Source organism: Manis javanica, chromosome 9 (genome assembly GCF_040802235.1).
Source record: "Manis javanica isolate MJ-LG chromosome 9, MJ_LKY, whole genome shotgun sequence".
In the NCBI taxonomy this organism is placed as follows: Eukaryota; Metazoa; Chordata; class Mammalia; order Pholidota; family Manidae; genus Manis; species Manis javanica.
Window position 1 is genome coordinate 86,901,595 of NC_133164.1, and position 12,486 is coordinate 86,914,080.

A 12,486-nucleotide genomic window follows, 5' to 3' on the forward strand; every position below is an offset into this window, starting at 1 on the left:
GCAAAGGCAACTCTATAGTGTTTTTCTCAAAACTATTCTTTACTTCTCCCTTTACATCACTTAAGCAGCTATAAGTTAGGATATAACCCAAGTTCCTTCTAGAGAATTTGCTGAACAAGTCAAAGAATAGTTGAGTCACCCAGACAGGTCTGTACAGTGGCCGTGACCATGAGCCCCTCAGCTTCTTGGCAGAAAGTACCTTCTTGGACAGTAACAGTTTGGTGCATCTTCTGCCATGGGCTTTGTTTCTTCCATGGAGAAGCCATCTCTTAAAGTTCAGTGGTTTATGTTTCCTCTAGAATATTTCATCAACAGGAAAATCTACTCAGTAGGCAGCATCTTAAGGTAGTTAGGATAAAGAAGAAATGGAAATATACATCTTCCTCAATAAGGATCTCCTTTAACTCAGTATTCCTAGTGATGGAACGTGAACCTTGCTGCTAAGCTCTGCTAAAATAGCAGTGACAGCCGGATAAGTGGGCTTTCAAAATGTGCACCAAATCACACTGTGTAGCTGTTGGTGGAATCCAGGGTGGCACCCTACAACCAGATATTCTATATTTTTGTAATAAGACCTGAGATAGTTTTCAACATAGAAATGTCTTTATTGCATTCCAGGGGAGACCCAGGTACCGATGAAGGGGTGTGTTCACTTCTCAGCACCTCCGTGAGTCTGATACAGACACTGGTGAGGAGCTCTGTGCTCTCCTCTTGTTCTCTGTCCTCAGGGCTTGGGCCATAAGCAATGTCGCTGTGTGCTCAGTGTCTCACCCTAGGCCACAAACATGGTGGATGTTTAGTGAACATCTGAGGATGATGACTATAAAGAGAGGATGAAGAAGATATATCCCTTCCCCTCAAGAAATTTTTATTGGAAGAAACCTTATTTAGGAAAAGGAAATACTAAATGAGAGGCAATATAGAGTTACAGAGAAATCATAGAGTTTGGAGTTAGATCTCCTGGCCTGGTATCCTGCTGAGTCATTTACAAGCTGTGTGAGTCTGGGCAAGTTACTGAACATCTCTGAGCCTCTAGCTCATCTGTAAAACAGGAGTTGTAAGGACGAACTGCAGTGCTGGTGCCATGCACCTTGCAGAGTAGGTTTTCAATAAATAGAAGCTGCTACTGTTGCCGTTCACATGAGGTTCAGTTGGTGTGGTGCAGAATCAGATCATCAGGGAAGGCTTAGCACGATGGGGTGGTGAGATTCGGAGTGGAGTTTAGAGGGTGGGTGAAGTCAAGGCAAGGGAGAAGGAGGTTAGTGTCCCAGGCCAGCGGATGATACCAAAGTACTTTCACAGAGAACCTATTACTGTCAGATTATCCTAGAGAATTAGGCTTTGGCTCTTGAAGAGAGACAGCTCTTCAGGATAACAATCTGAAGTAGTGACATTCTGAAGAGAAATTCTGTTTTCACTTGAGGGGAGCCTGTGAAAAAACAGAGTGCTAGTAACCCTTCCATGTTTCACATTCATTTTCCTCATGCAAGAATATTCTACAGACTGAGGACTCCATCTACAGACTGGCAGTCTCTAAGGGGAGGGAGGATGGCTCTGCCACTTTTTTCCTGATTGAGAACTTGTGCTAGTCAATTAAGAGTAAAAACCAGTGAAAATGCTGTGTGCTATTGTAGCAAGTGTTGGTTCTGGATCTCCATCAGTTTAGTATTTTATGCAGTAGAAGCTGCCAACTTAGCAGCCCTAAAGTTTGCAGCTTTATACCCACGTCCTATTTTTAAGCACAAACACACACGCCCCAGTGCATGTAACTGGTTCATTAGCACTGTGGCCAAGGCAAATAGTTTCCCTGCTGCGCTGAAGAAAAACCTAACAGGTTTTTAAATTTTTATTTTTAAATGAATGAATTTATTCCTTTTCCTCTACTAGAATCTGAATTATCTGTCCACAACAGTTCTGTTTTTTGAACTAAAATGGAAGAAAAATTACAGAGGGAAGAAAATGACTGCCTGCCAGCACATTCAGAGGTCTCTTTGGCTTCCAGGAAAAAAGGGCAGGACTTAAGATCCTGCATGTGGTTTGAGGACAGACTGAGGCATGTGTTTTGATTTGAGGATCAAAACTGAACCTAAACTTGTAAACATTCCATATTTTACTTTTTAAAAGTTTAACTTTGCTGAAATGCAGATGAACCATTTTGTTCTTCAGAATTTCCAGGGATTTTAGGAGTAGGCATGCCTATCAAACAACCCTAAGGTGTAGATTATTATAACTATATCTTTCTATCTGTATAGTCCCTTTAAAAAAACGAATTATTCAGCTAGCTGTCACGCTCACTGCCGGTGCTGAGACTCCCCGGAGCTGGCTGGCTTGAGTGTTTGTTTGCACAACCTCTCCCTTGGCTGATTTTTCACAGGCCTTAGCAGCCAGCAGACAGATACCCATTTATTTTCAAAAACACCGTAACAAATGTATTGAGCACCTACTAAGTGCCACACACTGAGCTAAGGGCTAGAAGTAAGAAAGAATGCAAAATTTCCTTGCCTTAAAGGATCTTAGAGTAAACAGCCTCAGTGAAGTAAGTTTTAGGGAAAGGGTTGCTTGCCAGGATAACTCTGCATGAGGCTCTTCAGCAAAGATTTCCCACAGGAAGTGATGAGCTGAGTCATGAAGAGAAAGCAGAGCTTAGCTTGATCAAGAGGTCAGGGAATAACATTCTAGGTGGAGAGAAGAACCCCTGGGAAGGTTCGGAGCATTTGGTGTAATGCGTACATTTCACTATGGCCAGACTGGAGGCTGGAGCGAGAGCCCAGCAGTCACAGAGCAAGTTCACGTTAGGTCAGACTCTGGGAACGAACTCCACTTCTCGACAGGAGCCAGGAGAATCTTCTCACCCCGTCAAGTGTGGGTGGAATGCTTCATGAATAAAATCAACTGGATCCATTGGCTCAAGTTAATATAAAAAGCATATTTGCGCTTTAAAAAAATAAGGTCATTATTTTTAAAAAGCTGTTGATACCAAGAGAAGAGTAGTCAGACTTGATCTCAAGCTGCTAGAGGATGGATCTCACAGGAATCACTTCTGGTGAAATATACTCTTATTAGATGTTTCAGAAAGATAAACTAGTATTCCCAACCATGGGGAATTACTGCCTTCTGAGAACAAGTAAGAACATGGCATCACCACCTTTCTCTATCTACGGACAAAAAAATACTAGGAAAAAAAAAAGTCATCTTGGTAAGTGATTGTTTGGAAACCCACTCAGGCATTCTTGGGAGCTGGTGAACTACAGATGCACTTGTCACTGTGGAGAAGCCGATTTTCAGGCCTCAGTAGCAGACCTCGTGGCAGACACTCTTGCCTTTGCATCCCTTCTGCAAGGACTTTGTGTGTGGACGTGAGCTAGGTGCTCCTTGTCACGCGCTCTCCTGCCCGATAGGCGAGTACCACCTGCCAGCGAGTCAGGGAGCACAATGAGTGACAGAGTTTTGTAAAGGATCACAGTGTTATGTCTCCCTTTATAGAAGGTAATATAGGAAATAATCCAGACTGAGAATTTCCAGGATACATAAAAATTCACTCCAAACACTTGTTAAAAATATCCAAGGCAACACCAAATCATAAGAACAGTTAAGAATGTGGAATTCTCAACCAAGCAAACTACCACCGGGTTTTGTGACAAGTAAGTTATTTATTTTTCTAAAAGAATGGCCTACTCCCCTACTTCATTTCATGTTTCATTCTTTGTTTCAATCTGCTTGCTTTATTCTGTAATGAAACGAAATGGTCTCTTGTTGAAACTGAAAAATAAAATACGAGCAGATGTGTATACTAATGCACTGATTTCCAAATTTTAGTTGTAGAGAAAATGGACAATGTTACAGGTGGCATGGAGACATCTCGCCAAACCTATGATGACAAGCTCACAGCAGTGGAAAGTGACCTGAAAAAATTAGGTAATCTGTAATAAGGACAAACCAGTAAGCTTAATCCTCTAACTCTACTTTATATAAAGGACCACAACCTTTTAGAATGACATGAACGAAATATAAACTCACATTCAGTGAGAAAGACATTACATTTTTGTGTTATGTGTTGAGTCTTTCCTCATAATTTAATTTAAGGACTTTTAAATGTAAAGGTAAGGGCCGATTTTAGCATTGAGCCTCCCCCAGAACACAGATTTTATGTGCTAAACAAAATCTAGACCAACCTGATCAAAGGCAATCATAAATACCCTTTATTAAAAGCTCTTAAAAAATGCTCAGTATATTCCTGTTTGAAATATTTTAAACTACATAGAACAATTACAGAAGTGCCTTTGAAAAATAAATATTCCAGCCTAGTCTATCCTTTGGTTTTTGTTTTCATTTTTTTTAAAAGGAATTTTGGTGAATTTAACAAAAACTAGGTTATTTCCTTCTTGACACCCTGCGCAGTGCTGTAGAATCAGTTAATTGCCCCTCCTTCTTTGAGAAAACTGTTTACCCCAGTTAGTCAATCCTAGTACTCAGCACCCTTTCTAATTCCCCAGGACCCAGTTTTAATAAATACATGGATTTTACTAATGCAGAGCAATCTGTTTATATCATGAATTTTATATCTGAAATACAGCACATACCAGTTAAGTCTTTTTTCGAATCTCTAACCTCACCTGACCACTTTCCCACACCACCAATCTAAGTAATGAATGTGTCTTATTCCAGGGGACCAAACTGGGAAGAAAGCTCTAAGCACCAACTCAGAACTTTCCACCTTTAGATCAGACATTCTGGATCTTCGGCAACAACTTCATGAGATTACAGAAAAGACCAGCAAGAACAAAGATACGCTGGAGAAGTTACAGGCTAATGGGGATGCGCTGGTGGACAGACAGAGTCAACTGAAAGCAACTCTGGAGAATAACTCTTTTCTCATTACCACTGTAAACAAAACCCTCCAGGCATATAATGGCTATGTCACGAATTTGCAACAAGACACCAGTGTGCTGCAGGGCAATCTGCAGAGCCAAATGTATTCTCATAACGTAGTCATCATGAACCTCAACAACCTGAACCTGACACAGGCGCAGCAGAGGAACCTCATCACTAACCTGCAGCGGTCTGTGGATGACACAAGCCAGGCCATCCAGCGAATCAAGAATGACTTTCAAAATCTGCAGCAGGTTTTCCTTCAAGCCAAGAAGGACACTGATTGGCTGAAGGAAAAAGTGCAGAGCTTACAGACGCTGGCGGCCAATAACTCTGCATTGGCCAAAGCCAACAATGACACCCTGGAGGATATGAACAGCCAGCTCAGCTCATTCGCAGGTCAGATGGACAACATCTCCACAGCCTCACAGGCCAATGAGCAGAACCTGAAAGACCTGCAGGACATACATAAGGATGCGGAGAACAGAACAGCCATCAAGTTCAGTCAGCTGGAGGAACGCTTCCAGCTCTTTGAGACGGACATCGTGAACATCATTAGCAACATCAGCTACACAGCCCACCACCTGCGGACACTGACCAGCAATCTGAATGAAGTCAGGACCACTTGCACGGATACACTGACCAAACACACAGATGACCTGACCTCCTTGAATAACACATTAGCCAACATCCGTTTGGATTCTGTTTCTCTCAGGATGCAACAAGACCTGATGAGGTCAAGGTTAGACACAGAAGTAGCCAACTTATCAGTGATTATGGAAGAAATGAAACTGGTAGACTCCAAGCATGGCCAGCTCATCAAGAACTTTACAATCCTACAAGGCAAGTGAAAATTCTGGATTGCATGTATTAATCATAGAACAAGTCACCCTAACACTTGGTAACTTTAAACAGTAAAAATATATTATGTCATAGTTTCTGTGGATCAGGAAGTCAGGAGTGGCTTAACTGGGCGGTTCTGGTTCAGTAGCTGTCACGGGGTTGTAGTCAGCTGAAGCCTTAACAGGGGTTAAGAATCTACTTCCAAGGTGCCTCAGTCCCATGGCTCTTGGCAGGAAGCCTCCACTCCTTACTGTCTGTAGGCAAGAGGCCTTGTTTCCTCACAGTGTGAAATTGCTTGAGTGTTCTCGCACCATGGCAGCTGGCTTCCCCCAGAGCAAGTGATCCAAGAGAAAGAGCAAGAAGGAAGCCGCAGTGGCTTTTTTGACCCAGTCTCAGAAATCACTTACCGTCACTTCCACCATATTCTGTTCTTTAGAAATAAGTCACTAAGTCCAACCCACACTTAAGGGGGAGGGCAATTAAGCATCCTGTCTTGAAAAGAGGTGTAACTAAGAATGTGTGGACAGTGCCCAAAGGCACTCTGTTAAATATGTTTTGAATGAAAGATGGATTCATTTGAATGAATTTTGATGCCATTTTGATTGCCTAGCTATTTTGATGCCATTATAGATTGTGCTCCTTTGGAAGCATGATTAATTCTTTTAAGTCACAGAGTTACCATGAAAAGATCCCTATTTCTAAGTGTCATGGGCAGATGGATATTGGTCATCACAGTAACTGTAAGACCAAAGAGGAGAGAAACAGTTTGACTTGTTGAGAATCAGTCCTTGACTCAGATTAAGTCTACTATTGAAGATCTGCAGTAACCATATGTTAGTAGTATTTTTCAGTCATAAACTATTTTCATAGGTTTTAACTTGAAAGTACAATGTGGAAGATGCTGTGCTAAGCACTGCAGGGTATACAGAGCAGACCAGATAGTCTTTGCCCTCGGGTAGTTTAAAACTGAGAAGGTTTTAGAGCATCAAGAGACTGGCTATAAGAGGAGTAATCCTGGTTTCCAAAAAGGAGATAAAGATGGACTCCACACACTATGTAGAATGCGTAATTTGTTTTCAAGCCTGAGAAGAGATTATTAAAGGGATAATTTGTGAGTTTTCAGGAAAAGAAGCCATCATCAGAATGAATTCACTGAGAAGAAGGCATGTGATTCTAATCTTATTTCCACATATTAACCGAGTTATTAGATTATTTAAACTAGGAGAAAGAAAAGAGCATATCTGGATTTTCCCAAGGGATTTGGCACTGATAAAAATTGGAGAAATAGGTACTGGATTACAGCACAGTTAGGTGGACTTACCGGTTGTATTAGTTTTCTGAGTTTCATAACAAATTACTTCAAACTCAGTGGCTCAAGACCATGTCCATTATCTCACAGTTTCTACTGGTCAGGAGTCTGGGCACAGCTCCCATGGGTCCTCTGCACAGGCTTTCACCAGGATGTAGCCTCACTGAGGCACTGAGGTTTCATCAGAGGCTCAACTGGGGAAAGATCCATTTCTGTACTCCCTCAGGTTCATGGCAGAATTCATCTCCTCACAACTGTAAGATTGAGGTTCCTGTTTTCTTTTTGACTATCCACTGGAGACCACTCTCAGCACGTGGAAACCACCTCCAGTCCCTTGCCATGTGACCATCTCACAACATTGCAGCTTCTTTAAAGCCAGCAGGGAAGTCTCTCATTCCAGTCTGCTAAGGCAGGGTCTTATATAAAGCAACGTAGTCAAGGGAAAGACATGTCATCACCTTTGCCATATTCTATTGGCTAGAAGCAAGTCATAGGATCCACACTCAAGGGGAGGGATTCACAAGGCCATGAATTTATTGGGGGTGACCCTAGGGTGTGTCTGCCACACTGGTTTAATGACTGAGTACAAAGAGCAGCTCCTGAGCCCCTGTGAAACTGGACACAGATCTAGATGACAGAGGGCAGGTGGCAGGGTCCTGCTCAACAGCTTTGTTAGTGACTAGCATGAGGATGTGGGTGACCTGGAAATCCAATACTTGTGTGACATAAAATTGTACGTACTACCCAATAGATGATACAATCATAATCCAAAATGATCTGGAGAGGCTGGAATAGTAAAGAGATGCCAACAAAATGAGATAGGGAATACATCTGAAATCCTGCTCATAGATGGAAAAGACCAAACAGACAAATGTTGATGGGACAGCAAGGCCTAAAGGAAGTTGCATGAAAGGCATGGTGGTTTTAATTGCCTATACACAAGTAAATGTGTCTGCCAGGGAATCTAATGTGACCTTCGATGACACACAATGATATCCAAAACGAGGGAAGTGATATCCTACTCCCATTCCATATGGCAGAGCCGGCCCTGGAGGAGAATGTGTGTTCTGGGGATCCCCTGTAAGAGGGATGTTCACAGACCAGCATGCTCGAGAAAATATGACCAGGATGTTGGGGTCTAGACAGTGTGTGCTGTGAGGAAGGATTAAAGGACCTGGAAACTTTAACCTTTAGGAGAAATTTCTTAGTGGGAACAACGCAGCTGTCTACAACTATTTAAAAGGCTATAATGTGGAACAGATTCTAAATGACATCTGAGGAGTTCCAGAGGGTCAAACAAAGACTAGTGGGCATTCATTAAAGGAATTTCGGTTTTATATGATGTTCCTTATGAAAATTGGTGTTGCCTGAAAATATAATGACTTCGCTGAACAATGTGGGTATCCCAACTCTAGAGGGACTGGACAATTCCAAGTCAAGGATATTGTAGGTGTGAGTCATACTCTGAATAAAGGGTGGACTTTCAAAGGATAAGAAAGTTCTTCAGTACCTAATTTTTTTTTCTATTCTTTTTCAACCTAAATTCAGAATGAGGGCAGATATCAGCAGATGTGCAACCTCATAAAATAAGAGCTTTCTAAATTTCTCTTGGGACTATAATACTGTAGGCAGTCTTACATGGTACTCTGGATATTTTCTACCTACCTAAAAGAAATTTCATAGTCGTTTTATTCCATTAGTGCAGTCATTTGCTTATCTTCTACAAGGAAACTTCTGACATAGTTTATAGACAGTGTGGCTTGTCAGCTAAGGAAGGATATGAAAAGCTCATGACTGAAGATTCAGATCCTGGCTTTAAACTAGTTAGTGTTTCCATTATTCTGGTTATTTTTATTAGTTAATATTGAGTATGAGTATACTGAGTGCTTTTCACAAACCATCTCAGTGAGTCCTCACCACAGCTCTGTAAGACAGGTACTTACAAGATTGATAGATGAAGAAACTCAGGCTGAAAGGTGTAATGAACTTGCTCAGATCTGCACAAATGGTAAGGACCTAAACAGAATCTGAGCCCAGGCTGTCTGGGTCAAAGCCCATGCTACCAACACCATCAATAATCACTAAAAGTGCACACACACCTTCCCTGTCCCTTGCTGCCCCTGCGAAAGGGAGATCTGTGAGCACAGGGGGTTGGGGTTTCATTCTAAGTGTGAGGGGAAGGTTTAAGCAAGTGGTGACTTGACCTGGTTTACATTTCTAAAAAGTCTTTCTGGGTGTTGGGGGCCCCATGGAAGCAATTGCAGAGGCAGGGGTCCAGCAAGAGGCGGTGGCGTGAAATGGGATGATAGCAGTGCAGATGAAAGAAGCAGGTCTCCCCATGCAGGAGGAGTCTTAGAGGTGGACTCAAGGTCATCCCTGCCCTTCCCTGGACAAGAACTCTGGGATCCACAGATGTGGATACGAGTACTAGGCCCCTCAGCCTTTCTCTGCCTCAGTTTCCTTGTCTGTGTCTACCTTTTAGAGTCAGAGAATTTAATGAGATAATGTAAATAAAGCGTGTAGTGCAGTGCCTAGCAGAGGGCTACCTAATATTCATACCAAAGGGTGAGCTCAGTTCTATCAAGATTTCCCATGCACTGTAGCACCTGCCAGTACCTCACAGTGGAGAACAACAGCCTCATGTGAGCAAGGAATAAAATTGCAAGGCTGGGTTAAGCTTGATTTTGGTCCAAAAGAACTTACTGCTGGCTTCCTGGCGGCCAGCACAGGAGAGGAATCAGACTCAAGTGCTGTGGACAGCTAGCTTTCATTCATTTGGTAATCCACATTGGTTACCTGCTGCACACTTGGATAAAAACTGTCTGCTGTCATTGTTACCTCTCTTCAAGGTAGGAGTTACCAGCATCCCCCATTTGTGGGGGAGGGAACTGAGGCACAGAGAGCCTGAATAATTGTCCAAGGTCAGGCAGCTAGTAAATGCAGACAGCACTCTGCACTCGGGTCTCAGGCTCCCACACCTATGCTTCCAAATGCCACATCACTGCTCTGTGAGGACATAAGAGCACTGACGATGGGTTGGGGGAGGTTAAAATGCAGGAGAGTTTACTTTCAGGAATGCAGTCAGTGAGGCTTCGGTAAAGGATAGACATTTGAACTGGACCCTGCAAGATAAGATACATAGGAAGGCTGAAAGGATGAGACAAAGCAGAGTGGGTCAGGCCGGAGGCCTTAATTTCTCTCACTGAACACACCCCCTGGGCAATACACTTCCCCACACAAGACTGCTTGTCTAGGGATTCTTGAGAGCAGGTGTTCTCAGGCATAGAAGCAGACAGGCCAGTTGGTGAGAAATGATGGTTTAAATATACCATCTTTGTGAACAGGCGCTACCATGGCTTTCCAGAAGCCTGTCTTAAACATGAGGGCAAGAATCAAATTATTCTTCAGAAACGATTGCCAGATAACCTGTTAGGTTTCCCTTTAATTTGTTGCGTTCCCTTTCACCTCAGTGAGGCAGAATGACTTTTTCATATTGTAGGTGTTTAGTAAGTGTTTAATGGCATGCAAAGGAGATTTTTAAATGAGAAGAAAAATGTGTCAGATTATATTACTGTTTTTCTCTGTCTTCCAACCTTACCACTAGTGGTTCTAAAATTGAGTCTCTAAGATTTTGGACGGCAGTATGAATTAGGTGGTTTCTCTACTTTCTGTTTTGTTAGAAAACAAATTGGAAACAGACCTCAGGGGCAGGACGCAGGGCTGAGCCCTTGGGCAGGCCTGCCATTCGGTTGCTGGCGCACACATGGCACAGTGATTTGGGTCTTCTGCCCACTTTGACCTGTTGATGCAGAGGAGTCAGGCATTCAGGGCTCCCAGCTCTGGAGCATGGGCACACGGGGAGGAGGTTTTGCTCCAAGTTCTGATCTAGGTCACACTTGGGCATTTCTGGAGCTTGCAATGGGCTCCACCAGGAGCGTGGGTGTGCTGGCATTTCAGAATCCTGAGCCAAGGAGCCGCTGCTCGGCCTGGAAAGCAGATCTCAAACTTGCTTCTGCGTGGGCCGTCGCATAAGCCTCCCTGCCCACAGGCAACACTGCCTGCCGTTTTCTCGGCTCTGAACTCAAGTTGTCACTGCACAAGCTCATAAACACTCCCATGTCATTTATCTCAGTATTTTCAGTGTTGAGGCACTAAGAGAAGTTTATATTTAATTTCATTTTCACTTTAACAGCTGCCTAATAAAAGATTTAAGTAAGACCTAAAAGGCTGGGCTCATCCAGATGCTTGCAGGCGACCCAGACCCCAGGTCCTAGAGGAAGCTATACCTCTGGTGTTGATAATGAACTTCCTATGGGAATCCAGTGCTGACTTTTAAAACACTTGTAGGTTTTTTCTCAGTCATTTTTAAAAACAAATAACAGCAAATGTCTAGGTCTTTATGAGCAAAGTGCTGTCTCAGTGAGCAGAGTATATGAATGAATCCCCTTATGTATGGGAAACACAGGGTACATTTTCACTCAGCCCAGCACCTGAAGGCAGGGTGCCAGCTTCCTGCTGTAGCTCGTGATGGTTTTCCTGAGGCTGGGCAGCTGTCGATGAAGACACATCCGTAACAGTGTATTTGCAGGTGTTTATCCACAGCCATCAATATTCAACTGTATCTTATTAAGAGAGAGATAACCTATTTGTAATGGATGTAGCACTTCATATGAAAAATTCAGTTTTTATGCCAGTCCAGCTAGGGACTACATCACAAGTAGGATTTTAGACTTTTATCAAAGACAAAATTTTGCATATTCTCCCAATATCTCTTCCCTTTTTTCACAAGATCTAGACATTAGCATCTACTGGTATTTTGCGCTGACCATGGCATCTACGTTTGATGCCGTTCTTAAGCCACAGCTTCTATGTGGAGTGAGTAAGAACATTCAGGAAACATTTCCAGTTCAGAGGGAAATAGCTGGACACCATAAGCCACCCAAACCCAGAAAGGAATGAGACTACTGAAAAGTTATCCCAGGGAGAGGAGGTCTCAGATTCATGTCAGAAGAGGACGAGAGAGTTATGTGTCTTTGGGATTGTCAGAAAGCAGAGGAAGGTATTCTGGCAGAAACAGAACTCCCTGCAGCATCAGTCTGTCCGATCAGAGAGGAAAGCTCCAGACTGGTCACTATTTCTTGAGTGTGGGTGAACTCACTTCCCGTAACTTGTGAGTATAGTCAACTCCAGATGTGAGTGATTGAGAAGCACTGATTATTTGCACAATTTGTAAGGAGAATAAGGATAAAGAATTTCAAAAGCACTTGAATTTCCTAGCAGATCTTCATTAGTTATATTTCTAAAGGCTTAAACACAGAAAATAAAACATAGCTGAGAAGAAAAGATACTTCTATTTTTATTCCAGAATAACCTTGTTTTTCCAAAAAAAGTTCACATTTGTTTTGTTTTAGCCTATTGTCAGTATTGTACCACCATAATGCTCTATCCATTTTGGGGGAATGCAC

At 42.7% G+C, this 12,486-nt stretch overlaps 1 protein-coding gene across 2 annotated transcripts in view; it reads left to right on the forward strand.

The window, feature by feature from the left end:
- COLEC12 (collectin subfamily member 12) overlaps positions 1-12,486 on the forward strand; it is a 209,531-nt gene that overhangs the window by 161,906 nt on the left and 35,139 nt on the right. For both annotated transcript variants that reach the window (XM_017671324.3, XM_073212870.1), the window contains 2 exons: positions 3,817-3,915; positions 4,666-5,712. In XM_017671324.3, coding sequence (XP_017526813.1) covers positions 3,817-3,915; positions 4,666-5,712 — 1,146 coding nt within the window. The remainder of the gene's footprint in view (positions 1-3,816; positions 3,916-4,665; positions 5,713-12,486) is intronic.